The 21,086-nt window shown below is 47.7% G+C and overlaps 1 protein-coding gene across 3 annotated transcripts in view; it reads left to right on the forward strand.

The window, feature by feature from the left end:
* The window catches only part of PTPN4 (protein tyrosine phosphatase non-receptor type 4), a 975,501-nt gene that overhangs the window by 400,160 nt on the left and 554,255 nt on the right, over positions 1 to 21,086 (forward strand). For all 3 annotated transcript variants that reach the window (XM_069224613.1, XM_069224612.1, XM_069224614.1), the window contains exon 15: positions 19,705 to 19,863. In XM_069224613.1, coding sequence (XP_069080714.1) covers positions 19,705 to 19,863 — 159 coding nt within the window. The remainder of the gene's footprint in view (positions 1 to 19,704; positions 19,864 to 21,086) is intronic.

Below are 21,086 nucleotides of genomic sequence, written 5' to 3' on the forward strand. Positions count from 1 at the left end.
AGTGTGAAGGCCTACTGTTTGTTTGTCTTTGGTGCTAGATCTTGACGCCTTAGCGCGGTGACACTGATAATGTAACCCATAACAAGTGGCCTAACTTTAAACAAGGCAACCATCTTAGAAGAAATAAATAATTAAATGTGCTAAGACCGAGCAAGCTAAGTAGGTTAAAAGTCACTAGGTAACGGGGGCACGAGTCTGCAAGCCAAAGGCTAAGCTAACTCCTGTTATCCCATTAAAATGAAGTAGGATTCACTACACCACCCCCTCCAGATAAAGAAAGTAAGAAATTTGATGCTGCAGGTAAAAGAGTGGCATCACAGGCAGATAATCAGATAATACCAATGCTCTATTTTGTGGTAGTGTGGTCGAGCAGTAGGCTTATCAGGGGATAGTGTTAAGCATTTCTTGTACACACAAAGGCAATAAATGAGGAACACACACTCAGACTTAACTCCAGGCCAATAGTTTTTATATAGAAAAATATATTTTCTTAATTTTTTTTAGAACCAAAAGATTCAAGATTTGAGGTAAGTACATAAAATGCAATATGGCCATGTAACATGTGTAAGATCATGGAATTGTCCCCCCATTCCATATCTGGTATTGGGGAGCCAATTCCATGCATCCTGGGGGCTCCACCATGGACCCCCAGTACTGCCAAACCAGCTCTCTGAGGCTTGCACTGCAGCTACAGCTACTGCCAACTCACAGACAGGGTTCTGCCCTTCTGGGGTCTGGACAGCCCAGTCCCAGAAAGGCAGAACAAGCATTTCCTCTGAGAGCAGGGTGTTACACACTCTCCCTTTGGAAATAGGTGTTACAGGCTGAGAAGGGGTAGCTGCTGGAAATGCTTTGAAGGGCACAGATGGTTCCCTCCTTGCATAAACCAGTCTACACAGGTTCAGGGACCCCTTCTCCCCTGCTCTGGCGGGAAACTGGACAAAGGAAAGGGGAGTGATCCTCCAGTGTGTCCCAGACTCCAGCCATCTTGCTTTGCAAGGTGTAGGGGCACTCTGGAGGGCTCTGAGTGGCCAGTGCCAGCAGGTGATGTCAGAGACCCCTCCTGATAGGTCCATACCTGATAAGGTAGCCAATCCCCCTCTCAGGGCTATTTAGGGTCTCTCATGTGGGTTCTCTTCAGATTCTGCTTGCAAGTTTCCTTCAGGAATCCTCTGCAACAACTTCAGACTCTTCTGACCTCGGATCAACCACAGCCTGCTCCAAGAAACTCTGTAACTGCAACAAAGTGTCTACAAGAAACACTTTTCTTCAGCAACCTCAGCTCAAAGTCAGCAACTGCAACAGTTTCCACGGTGTGCACGCTCTGGGGACTCCCTGTCTTTATCCTGCACCAGAAGAACCAAAGAAATCTCCCGTGGAGTGAAGGAATCACTCCCCTGCTCCAAGCAGGCACCTTCCAAGGTGACGACCGGTACCCTGGGACTTCTCTCATGGCGACGAGTGTGCTCCTTAGGACACAGAGGGTGGACATCATCGACATAGACTGTCCTGAGAGCCTGCTGATGCAATTCGGGAGAACAACGGTACACCTGTGTATTGTTTCTTCTTCACCTCCTGGGGCCTATATGCACTCTTTGCAAAATTCCTTCGTGCACAGCCTATCCCAGGTCCCCAGCAATCCACCCTGCAACGCTCAAATCGCTGAGTTGTTCTCCGTTGACATGGGACCTTCTTTTGTTGTGCTGCATCAACCACGTTTAGCACCTCCTTTGAACCCAGATCCTGCAGCTTCTGGGGGTGCTGGCTGGCATCCTGAGGGCTCTCTAAAGTGCTGAGAGCCCCTCTTCCTCCTCACACAGAGTTGAGGCCACCAGGTCCCTCCTGGGTCCATCCTGCACCATTTTGATGGAAAATGAACTTTTGTCGTAGCCAAGGCTTGTTGGTGACTTCCATCACGAAATCTAATCTGCAACGATCTTCACGTCATGGGACGTCCTTTGCCTCACACAGGAACACGCTGGCATCTTCCTAGGATGCATTCCTGCAGTCTTTGACTAACTGGGGACTCTTCTTTTGCACCCTCTTCTGGGTTGACAGGGGCTCCTGTCCTTCCTGGAACTTCTTTCGACTTCTGGACTTGGTCCCCTTCCTTTGCAGGTCTTCAGGTCCAGTAATCCAGCAGCTTGTCTTTGCAGTCCTGGTTGGCTGCTGCAAAATCCCCAAAACGAGGTGCAGTGTGTCCTAAGGAAACTTGCCGTACTTTGCTCCTGCTTTTCTGGGCGGGGTTATTTACTTACCTTTACTGTATTCTTACTCTCCCAGCGATTCTGCACACACTACACTTGTCTAGGGGGGAATTTGTGAGTAAGATTCAATTTTTTTAGTATATGGTTTGTGTTGCCCCTAGAACTATTTTCTCCCATTGTATTCTATAGGATTTCCTACTGTTTGCATTGTTCTATGACTATTTACTTGTCTAATTTTGGTGGCTAGTGTATATATTGTGTAGAATACTTACCTCCAGAAGGAGTATTGTTTCTAAGATATTTTTGGTAGTGTCACCCAAATAAATACCTTTATTTTTGGTAATACTGAGTATTGTCTTTACTTGTGTATAAGTACTCTGTAACTATAAGTGGTTTTGCATGGGCTTTTCATTTCTCCTAGTTCAGCCTAAGCTGCTCTGCTATAGCTACCTGTATCAGCCTAAGCCGCTAGAACACTACTACTTCACTAATAAGGGATAACTGGACCTGGTATAAGGTGTAAGTACCCAAGGTACCCATTACAAACCAGGCCAGCCTCCTACACCGGGTACAGTTTGCAAAGTAGGCGTCTGGTTTGCAATAGGAAGCAATGGAGGGACCCGGGGTCACTTAAGCGATGGATGCAGGGCCCAGGGGGGCTTCTCGGGACAGCCACCAACTGGGCTAGGAAGAGGGCCACCTGCTGATCACTCCTGCACTGGAAGGTGGTTCCTTTCGGTCCTGGGGGCTGCAGATGCAGTGTTTGGTCCAGGCGTCGGGTTCCTTGTTACCAGTCAGTCACGGTCAGGGGGAGCCTCTGGATCCTCTGCAGGCGTCTATGTGCGGGTACAGCGTGATCGTCCTCTCTGCGGTGTTTGTTCTCTGGAGCTCGAGCCGGGGGCGTCTGGTGCAGAGTGAGAAGTCTCACGCTTCCGGTGGGAAGGGAGAGTTCTTTCAAAGTTGCTAGAAAGTTGGAAAGTTGTTGCTGTTTTGAACAGTGCTGCTGTTCTCAGGAGTTTCTTGGTCCTTTGGGTTCAGGGCAGTCCTCCGAGTCCTCAGGTCGCTGGTCCCTGTTGGATAGGTCGCTGTGCAGGTTCTTTGAGTCTGGAGACAGGCCGGTTGGGCTGGGGCCAAGTCAGTTGTCATCTCCGTTGTCTCTGCGGGGCTTTCACGTCAGCAGTCCTTCTTCTTTCTTCAGGTTGCAGGAATCTGATTACCTGGGTTCAGGGTTGCCCCTAAATACAAAATGTAGGGGTGTGTTTAGTTCAGGGGGATAGTAGCTAATGGCTACTGTCCTGGAGGGTGGCTACACCCTCTTTGTGCCTCCTCCCTGAGGGGAGGGGGGCCACATGCCTATTCCTTTTGGGGGAATCCTCCAATCTCAAGATGGAGGATTTCTAAAGGCAGGGGGTCACCTCAGCTCAGGACACCCTAGGGGCTGTCATGACTGGTGGGTGACTCCTCCTTGTTTTTCTCACTATCCTCACCTGCCTTGCCGCCAAAAGTGGGGTCAGTGGCCGGAGGGGCAGGCATCTCCACTAGCTGGGATGCCCTGGGGTGCTGTAACAAAAGGCATGAGCCTTTGAGGCTCACCGCGAGGTGTTACAGTTCCTGCAGGGGAAGGTGAGAAGCACCTCCACCCAGTACAGGCTTTGTTCCTGGTCACAGAGTGACAGAGGCACTCCCTATGTGGCCAGAAACTCGTCTGGTTGTGGCAGGCTGGCAGAAATTGGTTAGCCTAGCACTAGGACTGGTATTCAGGGGGCATCTCTAAGATTCCCTTTGGCTGTATTTTACAATAAATCCCACACTGGCATCAGTGTGCATTTATTGTGCTGAGTTTAATACCAAGCTTCCCAGATTTCAGTGTAGCCATTATGGAACTGTGGCGTGTGTCTGACAAACTCCCAGACCATATAGTCTTTATGGCTACCCTGCACGTACAATGTCTAAGGTTTTGCTTAGACACTGTAGGAGCATAGTGGTATAGTGCACCCTTCCTTAGGGCTGTAAGGCCTGCTAGAGGGGTGACTTACTTGTGCCACAGGCAGTGAGAGGTGGGCATGGCACTCTGAGGGAGTGCCATGTCGACTTAGTAATTTTCTCCCAACCAGCACACACAAGTTGTGAGGCAGTGTATATGTGCTGAGTGAGGGGTCCCCAGGGTGACATAAGACATGCTGCAGCCCTTAGAGACCTTCCCTGGCCACAGGGCCCTGGGTACCAGGGATACCATTTACAAGGGACTTATCTGTGTGCCAGCGCTGTAACAATTGTGGGAACAAAGGTACAGTTTAGGCAAAGAACACTGGTGCTGGGGTGTGGTTAGCAGGGTCCCAGCACACTTTCAATAATGACGGGCATCAACAAAAGGTAAACAGTCAGGGGGTACCCATGCAAAGGAAGGCATTTCCTTACACTTGCCTTATATCGCGATCACTGCAGTTGGATGCTGAAAGTCACCCCTCTGGTAGGCTCTTCAGCCCAAGATTCCGGAGTGTGAGAGTACCACTGCATGAGCAGAGGTACCCCTACAAACTCCAAACTCTACTTCCTGGGATTTGTAAGGGTGGGGAAGCCTTCTTAAGGTATGTAGAGGACACTGGTCAACACAAGTGGTTCAACTACATAATGGCGTCTCTGAACCTAGGCATTTTTCGTATCAAACATATTGAAATCATGCAAATACACTGATTCCAGTGCTGATTGCATCATCCCATGTACTCTGTTGGTTCCTTAGAGGATCTCCCAGCTCTGCCTGTTCTGCCTTACAGGGTTTGGCTGCCAGCTCATGTTACTGCCGACCCCAGACACTGTTCTGCCCCCCTGCTGATGAGCCTAACTCAAGTGGGGAAAGGCAGAACAAAGGATTTCCTACAAGAGCGATGTCTGACCACCTCTACCTTTGAAATTCGTGTCTCTGGGTGGGGTGGCCTCTGACTGCCACCAGACTCCTTTGAAGGGCACATTTGGTGCTCTCCCTGCATATTCTGGTTTGCACCAATTCAGGAACCCCCAGTTCCAGCTCTGGCACGAAACCACACAAAGGACAGGGGAGTGACCATCCCCCTGTCCAGGTGCTCCCCTAGGGAGTTGCACAGAGCTCTGTCAAGTGGCTGGTTGATTCTGCTATCTTGGAAACAAGGTAGGCAGAGGTCTCTAGGAGCATTTGACTGGTTAGGCCAGGTAGATGACGTTATTGACCCCCTTTGATAGGTGGGTCACTACAGAGAGTGACCAACCCTCCTTGGTTATTTAAGGGCTCCCCTGAGGGTGGTGTAGGAAAGTACCATCTTGCCTGGCATGTTACCCCCATTTTTCACTGTATATATGTTGTTTTAGTTGTATGTGTCACTGGGACCCTGGTAACCCAGGGCCCCAGTGCTCATAAGTGTGCCTGAATGTGTTACCTGTGTAGTGACTAACTGTCTCACTGAGGCTCTGCTAATCAGAACCTCAGTGGTTATGCTCTCTCATTTCTTTCCAAATTGTCACTGACAGGCTAGTGACCATTTTTACCAATTTACATTGGCTTACTGGAACACCCTTATAATTCCCTAGTATATGGTACTGAGGTACCCAGGGTATTGGGGTTCCAGGAGATCCCTATGGGCTGCAGCATTTCTTTTGCCACCCAGAGGGAGCTCTGACAATTCTTACACAGGCCTGCCACTGCAGCCTGAGTGAAATAACGTCCACGTTATTTCACAGCCATTTTACACTGCACTTAAGTAACTTATAAGTCACCTATATGTCTAACCTTTACCTGGTAAAGGTTAGGTGCAAAGTTACTTAGTGTGAGGGCACCCTGGCACTAGCCAAGGTGCCCCCACATTGTTCAGAGCCAATTCCCTGAACTTTGTGAGTGCGGGGACACCATTACACGCGTGCACTACATATAGGTCACTACCTATATGTAGCTTCACAATGGTAACTCCGAATATGGCCATGTAACATGTCTATGATCATGGAATTGCCCCCTCTATGCCATCCTGGCATAGTTGGCACAATCCCATAATCCCAGTGGTCTGTAGCACAGACCCTGGTACTGCCAAACTGCCCTTCCTGGGGTTTCACTGCAGCTGCTGCTGCTGCCAACCCCTCAGACAGGCATCTGCCCTCCTGGGGTCCAGCCAGGCCTGGCCCAGGATGGCAGAACAAAGGACTTCCTCTGAGAGAGGGTGTTACACCCTCTCCCTTTGGAAAATGGTGTGAAGGCAGGGGAGGAGTAGCCTCCCCCAGCCTCTGGAAATGCTTTGTTGGGCACAGATGTGCCCAATTCTGCATAAGCCAGTCTACACCGGTTCAGGGGACCCCTTAGCCCTGCTCTGGCGCAAAACTGGACAAAGGAAAGGGGAGTGACCACTCCCCTGACCTGCACCTCCCCTGGGAGGTGTCCAGAGCTCCTCCAGTGTGCTCCAGACCTCTGCCATCTTGGAAACAGAGGTGCTGCTGGCACACTGGACTGCTCTGAGTGGCCAGTGCCACCAGGTGACGTCAGAGACTCCTTCTGATAGGCTCCTTCAGGTGTTAGTAGCCTATCCTCTCTCCTAGGTAGCCAAACCCTCTTTTCTGGCTATTTAGGGTCTCTGTCTCTGGGGAAACTTTAGATAACGAATGCAAGAGCTCATCCGAGTTCCTCTGCATCTCTCTCTTCACCTTCTGCCAAGGAATCGACTGCTGACCGCGCTGGAAGCCTTCAAACCTGCAACATAGTAGCAAAGACGACTACTGCAACTCTGTAACGCTGATCCTGCCGCCTTCTCAACTGTTTTCCTGCTTGTGCATGCTGTGGGGGTAGTCTGCCTCCTCTCTGCACCAGAAGCTCCGAAGAAATCTCCCGTGGGTCGACGGAATCTTCCCCCTGCAACCGCAGGCACCAAAAAGCTGCATTACCGGTCCCTTGGGTCTCCTCTCAGCACGACGAGCGAGGTCCCTCGAATCCAGCGACTCTGTCCAAGTGACCCCCACAGTCCAGTGACTCTTCAGTCCAAGTTTGGTGGAGGTAAGTCCTTGCCTCACCTCGCTGGGCTGCATTGCTGGGAACCGCGACTTCTGCAGCTACTCCGGCCCCTGTGCACTTCCGGCGAAAATCCTTTGTGCACAGCCAAGCCTGGGTCCACGGCACTCTAACCTGCATTGCACGACTTTCTAAGTTGGTCTCCGGCGACGTGGGACTCCTTTGTGTAACTTCGGGTGAGCACCGTTTCACGCATCCTCGTAGTGCCTGTTTCTGGCACTTCTCCGGGTGCTACCTGCTGCTGAGAGGGCTCCTTGTCTTGCTCGACGTCCCCTCTCTCACCTGGTCCAATTTGCGACCTCCTGGTCCCTCCAGGGCCACAGCAGCGTCCAAAAACGGTAACCGCACGATTTGCAGCTAGCAAGGCTTGTTGGCGTTCTTTCGGCGGGAAAACACTTCTGCACGACTCTCCACGGCGAGAGGGATCCGTCCACCAAAGGGGAAGTCTCTAGCCCTTTTCGTTCCTGCAGAAACCTCAGCTTCTTCTGTCCAGTAGAAGCTTCTTTGCACCCGCAGCTGGCATTTCCTGGGCATCTGCCCATCTCCGACTTGCTTGTGACTTTTGGACTTGGTCCCCTTGTTCCACAGGTACCCTAGATTGGAAATCCACAGTTGTTGCATTGTTGGTTTGTGTCTTTCCTGCATTATTCCTCTAACACGACTTCTTTGTCCTTAGGGGAACTTTAGTGCACTTTGCACTCACTTTTCAGGGTCTTGGAGAGGGTTATTTTTCTAACTCTCACTATTTTCTAATAGTCCCAGCGACCCTCTACAAGGTCACATAGGTTTGGGGTCCATTCGTGGTTCGCATTCCACTTTTGGAGTATATGGTTTGTGTTGCCCCTATCCCTATGTTTCCCCATTGCATCCTATTGTAACTATAAATTGTTTGCACTGTTTTCTAAGACTATACTGCATATTTTTGCTATTGTGTATATATATCTTGTGTATATTTCCTATCCTCTCACTGAGGGTACACTCTAAGATACTTTGGCATATTGTCATAAAAATAAAGTACCTTTATTTTTAGTATAACTGTGTATTGTGTTTTCTTATGATATTGTGCATATGACACTAAGTGGTACTGTAGTAGCTTCACACGTCTCCTAGTTCAGCCTAAGCTGCTCTGCTAAGCTACCATTATCTATCAGCCTAACCTGCTAGACACCCTATACACTAATGAGGGATAACTGGGCCTGGTGCAAGGTGCAAGTACCCCTTGGTACTCACTACAAGCCAGTCCAGCCTCCTACATTGGTGGCAGCGGTGGGATAAGTGCTTTGAGACTACTTACCACTCTTGTCATTGTACTTTTCATAAGAGAAAAATATACAAAACAAGGTCAGTGTATATACACATAGCCAAAAAGTTTTGCATTTCCTCTTTTCACTCTTTTCTAAGTGCTGAAAAGTACTCCTAACTTACTAAAAAGTTCTAAAAAGTTTTAAAAGTTTTTTTTCTCTGTCTTTCTAAAAGCTCTGACAAACGTTTTATCTTTTACTATCACTTTAACTCTCTCTAAAAATGTCTGGCACAGGCCAAAATGTTGATCTGTCCAAACTTGCATATGACCACCTTAGCTGGAAAGGAGCAAGGAGTCTCTGTGTAGAGAGAGGTTTGAGTGTAGGGAAGAATCCTTCCCTGGAACTGTTACTTAACATGCTTAGAGAACAGGATAAGGCTAGAAGTGCCCCATCTGTTGAAAAAGTAGCTAATGGTTCTCAATCTGATCCAGGGACTCCACCAGGAAAAGATTCAGGAAAGAAACTTCCTAGCCTGCCCATTACTAGACAGTCTAGCATAGTTGGTAATGATGATGAGCCACTCCATATAAATAGTGTTGTCTCACATCATAGCAAAAACATTTATTCTCACCATACTGGTAGTGATGTTTCTGTTAGCCAAGCTGTTAGGGTGGCTTCTGTAAGGGACAGGTCTCCTTCTGTCCATTCTCACCATACTTCTGTTTCAAGGCATGTCCCTCCCACCCACCCTGATGACAGATTGTTAGAAAGGGAGCTCAATAGATTGAGAGTGGAACAAACCAGACTGAAGCTCAAGAAGCAACAGCTGGATTTGGATAGACAGACTTTAGAAGTAGAGAAGGAGAGACAGAAACTGGGTTTAGAAACCCATGGTGGCAGCAGCAGTATTCCCCATAGTCATCCTGCAAAAGAGCATGATTCCAGGAATCTGCACAAGATAGTTCCCCCTTATAAGGAGGGGGATGACATTAACAAGTGGTTTGCTGCACTTGAGAGGGCCTGTGTTGTACAGGATGTCCCTCAAAGGCAGTGGGCTGCTATCCTATGGCTATCATTTAGTGGAAAAGGTAGGGATAGGCTCCTTACTGTGAAAGAAAATGATTCTAATAATTTCCAAGTTCTTAAGAATGCACTCCTGGATGGTTATGGCTTAACCACTGAACAATACAGGATAAAGTTCAGAGAGACCAAAAAGGAGTCTTCACAAGACTGGGTTGATTTCATTGACCATTCAGTGAAGGCCTTGGAGGGGTGGTTACATGGCAGTAAAGTTACTGATTATGACAGCCTGTATAACTTGATCCTGAGAGAGCATATTCTTAATAATTGTGTGTCTGATTTGTTGCACCAGTACTTGGTGGACTCTGATCTGACCTCTCCCCAAGAATTGGGAAAGAAGGCAGACAAATGGGTCAGAACAAGGGTGAACAGAAAAGTTCATACAGGGGGTGACAAAGATGGCAACAAAAAGAAGGATGGTAAGTCTTCTGACAAGGGTGGGGACAAATCTAAAAATGAGTCTTCATCAGGCCCACAAAAACACTCTGGTGGGGGTGGTGGGCCCAAATCCAAATCCTCTTTTAATCAGAACAAGGAAAAGAAACCATGGTGCTATTTATGTAAAATAAAAGGCCATTGGACAACAGATCCCAGTTGTCCAAAGAAAGGCACCAAGCCTCCTACCACTACAACCCCTACTGCTACACCTAGTGTCCCTACTAATAGCAGTGGTGGTGGGAGCACACCTACTAATAGCCAATCCAAGGGAGTAGCTGGGCTCACTATTGGTAACTTAGTTGGGGTTGGCCTTGTTAGGGAGGCCACAGAGGCTGTGTTAGTCTCTGAGGGGGCTATTGATTTAGCCACCTTAGTTGCTTGTCCCCTTAATATGGATAAGTACAAGCAGCTACACCTAATAAATGGTGTTGAGGTTCAGGCCTACAGGGACACTGGAGCCAGTGTGACTATGGTCATAGAGAAACTGGTCCACCCTGAACAACACCTACTTGGTCACCAGTACCAAGTAACCGATGCTCACAACAACACACTTAGCCACCCCATGGCTGTTGTAAATCTCAACTGGGGGGGGTTACTGGTCCAAAGAAAGTTGTGGTAGCTTCAGATTTACCTGTAGACTGTCTATTAGGGAATGATTTGGAGACATCAGCTTGGTCAGATGTGGAGTTGGAGGCCCATGCAGCAATGCTGGGCATCCCAGGGCATATTTTTGCTTTGACAAGGGCTCAGGCCAAAAAGCAAAAAGGACAGGGAAGCTTGGATCCTGGAACAATGGACCAAGTGCTCCCTAAAGCTAGGGCTAGTAGAAGCAAACCACTTCCTACTATCCCTCCCTCTACAGTGGATTCTACTTCTGAGGAAGAAGAATTCCCTCCCTGTGCAGAACCTACACCAGAGGAGCTGAAAGCAGACACTGCTGAGCTTTTGGGTGAAGGGGGGCCTGCCAGAGAGGAGCGGAGTGTGGCACATCAAACCTGTCCCACATTAGAGGGTCTCAGACAGCAAGCTGTCAAACAGGCTAATGGGGATGTCAGTGACTCTCACAGACTTTACTGGGAGGACAACCTCTTGTACACTGAGCATAGGGATCCTAAACCTGGAGCTGCCAGGAGATTAGTGATTCCTCAGGAGTACAGAAAGTTCCTCCTAACCCTGGCACATGACATTCCCCTAGCTGGGCACCTTGGTCAAATGAAAACTTGGGACAGACTGGTTCCATTGTTTCATTGGCCTAGGATGTCTGAGGACACAAAATAATTTTGTAAGTCCTGTGAAACCTGTCAAGCCAGTGGCAAGACAGGTGGCACCCCAAATGCACCCCTTATTCCACTGCCTGTGGTTGGGGTTCCCTTTGAAAGGGTAGGGGTTGACATAGTTGGCCCCCTTGACCCTCCTACTGCTTCAGGCAATAGATTTATCTTAGTGGTAGTGGACCATGCCACAAGATATCCTGAAGCTATTCCTTTAAGGACCACTACAGCACCTGCAGTGGCAAAGGCCCTCCTGGGAATATTTTCCAGGGTGGGCTTCCCAAAGGAAGTAGTATCAGACAAGGGAAGCAATTTCATGTCTGCATACTTAAAGGCCATGTGGAAGGAGTGTGGTGTAACGTACAAGTTCACAACACCCTATCATCCACAAACAAATGGACTGGTGGAGAGATTTAATAAAACTCTCAAAGGCATGATTATGGGTCTCCCTGAAAAACTCCGCAGGAGATGGGATATCCTTCTACCATGCCTCCTTTTTGCCTACAGGGAGGTACCCCAGAAAGGAGTGGGCTTCAGCCCCTTTGAACTTCTTTTTGGACACCCTGTTAGGGGTCCACTCACACTTGTAAAGGAGGGTTGGGAACAACCTTTAAAAGCTCCTAAGCAGGATATTGTGGATTATGTACTTGGCCTCAGATCAAGGATGGCTGAGTACATGAAAAAGGGCAGTAAAAACCTTCAGGCCAGCCAAGAGCTCCAGAAGCAATGGCATGATCAGAAGGCTGTTTTGGTTCAGTACCAACCAGGGCAGAAAGTGTGGGTCTTGGAGCCAGTGGCCCCAAGAGCACTCCAAGATAAATGGAGTGGACCCCACACAATTGTTGAAAAGAAGGGAGAAGTCACCTATTACTTGACTTAGGCACTGCCAGGAGTCCCCTTAGGGTGCTCCATGTCAACCGCCTGAAACCCTACTATGACAGGGCTGATCTCACCCTGCTCATGGCAACAGATGAGGGACAGGAAGAAGACAGTGATCCTCTACCTGATCTCTTCTCTTCCACAGAACAAGATGCTCTGGTGGAAGGTGTAGTTTTGGCTGATTGTCTTACTGCTGAGCAGAAAGACAATTGCATAAACCTCCTAGATCAATTCTCTGAACTCTTCTCTACTGTGCCAGGTACCACTTCTTGGTGTGAGCACACTATAGATACTGGAGACAGCTTGCCTGTCAAAAGTAAGATCTGTAGGCAGCCTGACCATGTCAGGGACTGCATAAAGCAAGAGGTCCAGAAAATGTTAGAACTAGGAGTAGTTGAGCACTCTGACAGTCCATGGGCTTCTCCTGTGGTACTGGTACCAAAACCCCATTCCAAAGATGGAAAGAAGGAAATGCGGTTTTGTGTAGACTATAGAGGTCTCAACTTGGTAACCAAAACTGATGCTCACCCTATACCCAGGGCAGATGAGCTCATAGATACGCTGGCATCTGCCAAGTATCTAAGCACTTTTGACTTGACTGCAGGGTATTGGCTGATCAAATTGTCAGAAGATGCTAAACCTAAGACTGCATTTTCAACCATTGGAGGACATTACCAGTTTACTGTAATGCCTTTTGGTTTGAAAAATGCACCTGCCACTTTTCAGAGGTTGGTGAACACAGTCCTGCAAGGGCTGGAAGCTTTCAGTGCAGCATATTTGGACGATATAGCTGTCTTTAGCTCCAGCTGGGATGATCACCTGGTCCACCTATGGAAAGTTTTGGAGGCCCTGCAAAAGGCAGGCCTTACTATCAAGGCTTCAAAGTGCCAGATAGGGCAGGGTAAGGTGGTTTATCTGGGACACCTTGTTGGTGGGGAACAGATTCCACCACTTCAGGGGAAAATCCAAACAATTATTGATTGGGTTCCCCCTACCACTCAGACTCAGGTGAGAGCCTTCCTAGGCCTCACTGGGTATTACAGGAGGTTCATAAAGAACTATGGCTCCATTGCAGCCCCTCTTAATGACCTCACATCCAAGAAAATGCCTAAAAAGGTATTATGGACAGCAAACTGTCAGAAAGCTTTTGAGGAGCTGAAGCAGGCCATGTGCTCTGCACCTGTCCTGAAAAGCCCTTGTTACTCTAAAAAATTCTATGTCCAGACTGATGCATCTGAATTAGGAGTAGGGGCAGTCCTATCACAACTTAATTCTGAGGGCCAGGATCAACCTGTTGCTTTTATTAGTAGGAGGTTGACCCCTAGAGAAAAGCGTTGGTCTGCCATTGAGAGGGAGGCCTTTGCTGTGGTCTGGGCTCTGAAGAAGTTGAGGCCATACCTGTTTGGCACTCACTTCATTGTTCAGACAGACCACAAACCTCTACTTTGGCTAAAACAAATGAAAGGTGAAAATCCTAAATTGTTGAGGTGGTCCATATCCCTACAGGGAATGGACTATACAGTGGAACATAGACCTGGGAGTAGCCACTCCAATGCAGATGGACTCTCCAGATATTTCCACTTAGACAATGAAGACTCATCAGGTCATGGCTAGTCTTATTGTCCTTCGTTTGGGGGGGGGGTTGTGTAGGAAAGTACCATCTTGCCTGGCATGTTACCCCCATTTTTCACTGTATATATGTTGTTTTAGTTGTATGTGTCACTGGGACCCTGGTAACCCAGGGCCCCAGTGCTCATAAGTGTGCCTGAATGTGTTACCTGTGTAGTGACTAACTGTCTCACTGAGGCTCTGCTAATCAGAACCTCAGTGGTTATGCTCTCTCATTTCTTTCCAAATTGTCACTAACAGGCTAGTGACCATTTTTACCAATTTACATTGGCTTACTGGAACACCCTTATAATTCCCTAGTATATGGTACTGAGGTACCTAGGGTATTGGGGTTCCAGGAGATCCCTATGGGCTGCAGCATTTCTTTTGCCACCCATAGGGAGCTCTGACAATTCTTACACAGGCCTGCCACTGCAGCCTGAGTGAAATAACGTCCACGTTATTTCACAGCCATTTTACACTGCACTTAAGTAACTTATAAGTCACCTATATGTCTAACCTTTACCTGGTAAAGGTTAGGTGCAAAGTTACTTAGTGTGAGGGCACCCTGGCACTAGCCAAGGTGCCCCCACATTGTTCAGAGCCAATTCCCTGAACTTTGTGAGTGCGGGGACACCATTACACGCGTGCACTACATATAGGTCACTACCTATATGTAGCTTCACAATGGTAACTCCGAATATGGCCATGTAACATGTCTATGATCATGGAATTGCCCCCTCTATGCCATCCTGGCATAGTTGGCACAATCCCATAATCCCAGTGGTCTGTAGCACAGACCCTGGTACTGCCAAACTGCCCTTCCTGGGGTTTCACTGCAGCTGCTGCTGCTGCCAACCCCTCAGACAGGCATCTGCCCTCCTGGGGTCCAGCCAGGCCTGGCCCAGGATGGCAGAACAAAGGACTTCCTCTGAGAGAGGGTGTTACACCCTCTCCCTTTGGAAAATGGTGTGAAGGCAGGGGAGGAGTAGCCTCCCCCAGCCTCTGGAAATGCTTTGTTGGGCACAGATGTGCCCAATTCTGCATAAGCCAGTCTACACCGGTTCAGGGGACCCCTTAGCCCTGCTCTGGTGCGAAACTGGACAAAGGAAAGGGGAGTGACCACTCCCCTGACCTGCACCTCCCCTGGGAGGTGTCCAGAGCTCCTCCAGTGTGCTCCAGACCTCTGCCATCTTGGAAACAGAGGTGCTGCTGGCACACTGGACTGCTCTGAGTGGCCAGTGCCACCAGGTGACGTCAGAGACTCCTTCTGATAGGCTCCTTCAGTTGTTAGTAGCCTATCCTCTCTCCTAGGTAGCCAAACCCTCTTTTCTGGCTATTTAGGGTCTCTGTCTCTGGGGAAACTTTAGATAACGAATGCAAGAGCTCATCCGAGTTCCTCTGCATCTCTCTCTTCACCTTCTGCCAAGGAATCGACTGCTGACCGCGCTGGAAGCCTGCAAACCTGCAACATAGTAGCAAAGACGACTACTGCAACTCTGTAACGCTGATCCTGCCGCCTTCTCGACTGTTTTCCTGCTTGTGCATGCTGTGGGGGTAGTCTGCCTCCTCTCTGCACTAGAAGCTCCGAAGAAATCTCCCGTGGGTCGACGGAATCTTCCCCCTGCAACCGCAGGCACCAAAAAGCTGCATTACTGGTCCCTTGGGTCTCCTCTCAGCACGACGAGCGAGGTCCCTCGAATCCAGCGACTCTGTCCAAGTGACCACCACAGTCCAGTGACTCTTCAGTCCAAGTTTGGTGGAGGTAAGTCCTTGCCTCACCTCGCTGGGCTGCATTGCTGGGAACCGCGACTTTTGCAGCTACTCCGGCCCCTGTGCACTTCCGGCGGAAATCCTTTGTGCACAGCCAAGCCTGGGTCCACGGCACTCTAACCTGCATTGCACGACTTTCTAAGTTGGTCTCCGGCGACGTGGGACTCCTTTGTGTAACTTCGGGTGAGCACCGTTTCACGCATCCTCGTAGTGGCTGTTTCTGGCACTTCTCCAGGTGCTACCTGCTGCTGAGAGGGCTCCTTGTCTTGCTCGACGTCCCCTCTCTCACCTGGTCCAATTGGCGACCTCCTGGTCCCTCCAGGGCCACAGCAGCGTCCAAAAACGCTAACCGCACGATTTGCAGCTAGCAAGGCTTGTTGGCGTTCTTTCGGTGGGAAAACACTTCTGCACGACTCTCCACGGCGAGAGGGATCCGTCCACCAAAGGGGAAGTCTCTAGCCCTTTTCGTTCCTGCAGAAACCTCAGCTTCTTCTGTCCAGTAGAAGCTTCTTTGCACCCGCAGCTGGCATTTCCTGGGCATCTGCCCATCTCCGACTTGCTTGTGACTTTTGGACTTGGTCCCCTTGTTCCACAGGTACCCTAGATTGGAAATCCACAGTTGTTGCATTGTTGGTTTGTGTCTTTCCTGCATTATTCCTCTAACACGACTTCTTTGTCCTTAGGGGAACTTTAGTGCACTTTGCACTCACTTTTCAGGGTCTTGGGGAGGGTTATTTTTCTAACTCTCACTATTTTCTAATAGTCCCAGCGACCCTCTACAAGGTCACATAGGTTTGGGGTCCATTCGTGGTTCGCATTCCACTTTTGGAGTATATGGTTTGTGTTGCCCCTATCCCTATGTTTCCCCATTGCATCCTATTGTAACTATACATTGTTTGCACTGTTTTCTAAGACTATACTGCATATTTTTGCTATTGTGTATATATATCTTGTGTATATTTCCTATCCTCTCACTGAGGGTACACTCTAAGATACTTTGGCATATTGTCATAAAAATAAAGTACCTTTATTTTTAGTATAACTGTGTATTGTGTTTTCTTATGATATTGTGCATATGACACTAAGTGGTACTGTAGTAGCTTCACACGTCTCCTAGTTCAGCCTAAGCTGCTCTGCTAAGCTACCATTATCTATCAGCCTAAGCTGCTAGACACCCTATACACTAATGAGGGATAACTGGGCCTGGTGCAAGGTGCAAGTACCCCTTGGTACTCACTACAAGCCAGTCCAGCCTCCTACAGGTGGGTCCTCTGAATCGTTCAGCAAGACTCCAGAATGAACTTTCTGCAAGACATCTTCTACTCCTGGCCTCCAGAACCGCTGCTGGTCTTCTTATGGAACTGAAACAAGACTGTATCAAGTTGGGAGGGCTCCCACTGCAACATTGTTTCTCCAGCTTCTGCAAGAACTCTGCAACATCCGTGTCTGTGCATCCTCTAGGGTCACAAATCCTCTGTTTGCATCCAAGAAGCAAGGACGAATCTCCCTTGGAGTGAAGAAGTCACTCCCCTGCTTCTGCAGGCACCTCAAGATGACGACGACAGGTTGATGGATCCTAATGTCCCACGGACATCAAAAGGCTCTGCAACACTGGTGGTGGTTCTGTGGTCCTCTCTGGGTATGACTTGTTTTCTCACCAGCTTGGGAGACGATGGGTCCTTGCTGCAGCCACTGGAACTGAACCCCTTTGCGCTGCAACTGTTGCTCTTGCCAAGGCTTGTTGGCTCCTCCTCCAGAAGATCTTCAGGCTCCAAGAAACCCCAGCCTCTAGCACTCACCAACTTGAAGATCAGCTACAACTCTGCAGCTCCTACGATATGGGACTCCTGTTTTGTTGTACTGCTGAGGGATCCTTGCGACTCACTGTGCCTGATGCCAGTGGGTCACTCGTGTTTGCACCTCCAACTCCAGCTGGCTTTCAACCCTGCTGAAGGCCTGCCATAACTCTCTTCCAGGGGTCGAGTCACTAGGCCCTTGCTGGTCCTCAAAAACCGGCAATCTTTCTTGCAACAACTATTTGTGTTTATAAAAGCTTGTTTGTGGCCCTGCTGGCCTATGGCCCTCCTGCTCTCCAGCGACAGACGTGGGACAGCCCATGGGCGACTCCAAGGATCCCCTGCATCTCCTGGACCCCTGAGCTGGACTTCTTCCTCCACCGTCCTGCAGGAACTTCACCTCCAAAAGGGTGGGCATTGCCTGCGTGCGCCGCCTGAACATCTCCGAGTGGTCTGGACACTGTTCCCTTCTTTTTTAGGTTCTTTACATCTGGTATCCACCCTTGGGTTCCCCTGACCTGGACACAGGTCGCAACAGATGCTGGACAATCGAGGCTTCCACTGACTTCAAGAAGGGTTTTTGACGCCACTTCAGCCCCATGCACCTGGTGTAGGTACTCTGGTCTTCTGAGCTTCTGGGAGTCCATGGGTGGGGGTATTCTCCAACCTTCTTGTGCCAACAGGTTTTCTCAGGGTCCACTGGGAAGGGTCCTGTATCCATAAATATCCAACTGCAATGGTTCTGTGTTAGCATATGGCACACCCGGCTCGATAACTGCTCTGCACCCTGGCACCTGGGATTTCTGGTGCTTTCCTTGGGTAATTTCTTACCCTCCCAGCCCCTGAGATTCTAACACACTTACCTTGATTGGACACCTCCATTCTTAATAGGACTTTCTTAGTATATGGTTTGCCCCCGCCCCATAAGATCCCATGTATTTCTATGCTTTTCCTGCTTCTTGCTAAGTGTATATTTTATGTGTTGATATCTGCACATGGAGATTTACCAATGTTAGTGTAGATCTAGTGTTGTAATAAAGAATACTTTATTTTTGGAACACTTGGTATGGTTCTTCCTTGTGTTACAGTTACTGACTATTGTGCTATTGCAAGTGCTTTAAACACCTCCTGAGTAAGCTTTAGCTGCTCACCGCAGCTACCCCTAGAGAGCTTTTGCTATCTGGACACCTAAACACTATCACTAAGGGTTGCCTGGACTCAGTATACGGTGCCACACCATAGGTGTGCACCATAAACTGAGCCAGCCTCCTATAACTTGTATTCATTAGGATTGTTATGTGTTTACTAGTATATCTGATATCAGACAAAAGAGTAGCACTAATTGCTCATATTGCTGTTAACACTGGGAAGACTGGTGAACTCAGGACGTCTGCTTACTGTTCAGTGATAGCACACTCTTCTTTGCCTCTCAATAAGTTGGTTTGAGATTTATTTGAGGTTGAAAAGGGTGTATATGTGACAACTCCATTGTTGAAAAACCCTGTAATGCAGTCAACAGTGTAAAGTTGTGCAGGGATCTGGCTTGTGAGTTACTGTCCATCTATATTATCACTTTCCAAATCCTGCATTTCTTCACAGGCATAGATAGAATCAGGTTCAGAAGTTTCATCAAGTATTTTCAGTGTGGAGAGGTTTGGGTTTATCTCTGCAGTTGTCATGATGACTATTGGTATATTGATATGAAGAGAAAAGTTGTCATTTTCCAACATAACCTGCATTGTGTAGAACCAATTTTTTTTATTTATTTTTTGCGATGTGGCTGCTATCTCGAAAGTCTCCTATTTAATGGTGTTCGCTGATTTGTTTTTCTTTGTGCTTATGAGGGAGTTAAAGAGTAGAGGCTCAAATTAAATGTGTCTTTGGTAAGCAGGTCATAACACAATACCGTACAATTCTGTTGTAGGCACTCAGTTTGTTGTCTTGTGAACTAGTAGAGATTGCTGGGTCCCAGCGATGGGACTACCAAAGGACCAGACTCCTTCCCAAGCACCACCTGACATAAGTTAAAACAGAAGCCCCCCCACTCCTGCTACCAAATAGTGCATGTCTGTGTTTACCCTTTCCCCTTTAGCAGGCTGCCATTAAATTGAAAGCGTAGAGGATGCCTAGTATAAGTGAATGATGAAGGATGACTTGCGGACAAAGTGGGTTCGAAAGTGGAACTGTTAACCAAAATACAGTTGCAGGATGCACAATGAGAATGCGATCTTAAAGAATGCTTTAGAGCTGTTAAAAGTCAACTATGCTCAACCAAGTGTGGGTGGAATTTTAGTTTTATGGCTCCAGGAAACTGTTCATAAAAGATTATTTTTGAATGCTGACCAATTTCTGTTAGGAATTTTTCTAATTATTTTGTTTTCCTTGCAGTCGGACTTCTGCCTTCACTCAAGAAGGAAACCGCCCTAGGCCGTCATCAGTTGGGCATTTAGTAGATCATTCGGTTCGTACCTCGCCAGTGGAAATGTATGTGAACCACCGATCTCCATCATCAACCCAAGCTAACAGCATCATCCTGGATTCCTTACTGTAAGTCATTTTTTCAACTCCAGCTTTTAATCAAACGTGTGAGGTGGTTTATCTTGTTGTTTGGAAACGGGTTCTTAATCTTATAGGATAGGGCAGACTCACAAATGTTTTTTTTTTTTGTCAATTAGTTTTTTTTTTTTTTTTTTTTTTTTTAAAGTCTGATACATACGAGTTATAGTCTGAGCTTAAAATGTGTACTTGGTAATTGATTTTTGGAGATTTCCTAATCCTGCATACTCCCCTCCAACACCAACTTTTTCCGTCACCCTGCTGGAGTTTGTATACTAGGGGTGGGTGTAAATTACTGTAGCATAGTTATGCGAATTTATAGCAAAATTACCATGGAATTGCGAGATGAGTGTAGCCCTGCATTTAGTGCTATTTTCTTAGTGCAAATTCACCTTCCCATCCACATAAACCAGAGGCTGCATTTTGCGCTAATAAAATAGTGCTAAATGCTACAGGACAGGAACATTAGCAGCAGCCAATAGCTGTTTGAGCTCTGTACATTTTCTCTTGGGTAGGCATTTTGCCCCAAGTTGTGTGAATGGATGTAATTGCTTAATTTCTCATCACAAAAGTACCACAAAACCCAAATTATTTCTATTACATCGGCGTAGTTAAAATTTCACCCAGGCCTAGTTAATAAACACGAATTGTATATTTACTGTTTCATTTTATTTCTCATCAAGGAACATATTTATCCTATTAGTGAAACCCCAATCACCTACACTGCATGATCTGTTGGCACGTTTCTGTCTCTTTTGCACCTTGGAACTCACTTTTTACCTACTTCAGGAGGAGTTATTGTGTTTTTCTAGGACACAAATGACTGTAGTCACAAAGCTCTGGTTTGAGTATATTTACTTTACTCCAGTATTGGAACTTTCATAGATTCACATGCTTGAATCATTCCCTGTCGTCGAGATGGGAGTCCCGGTACAATTTTCACAAGTAATGTTAAAACATATTGAAGAGAAAAAGGCCCTAGCACTCTTCAATTTCATAGTCTATCAGAGTCATTTTGTGAAAAGGACCAAACCTGATCCTCCACAATCAGGCGACAGCACCCTTCAGAACCTCCTGAGAGAAGCTCTAGCACCTCAGATTTTCTACCGCACGTCGTGCTAGGGAGTCTCCTCAGAGCTCTGCTCTGTCTTCACAACTTTATTCAACTATTTTTCTCTCAGAGAAACTCATTTATTTGGATTTGTCAGCTATTT

This window comes from Pleurodeles waltl, chromosome 3_1 (genome assembly GCF_031143425.1).
Source record: "Pleurodeles waltl isolate 20211129_DDA chromosome 3_1, aPleWal1.hap1.20221129, whole genome shotgun sequence".
In the NCBI taxonomy this organism is placed as follows: domain Eukaryota; kingdom Metazoa; phylum Chordata; class Amphibia; order Caudata; family Salamandridae; genus Pleurodeles; species Pleurodeles waltl.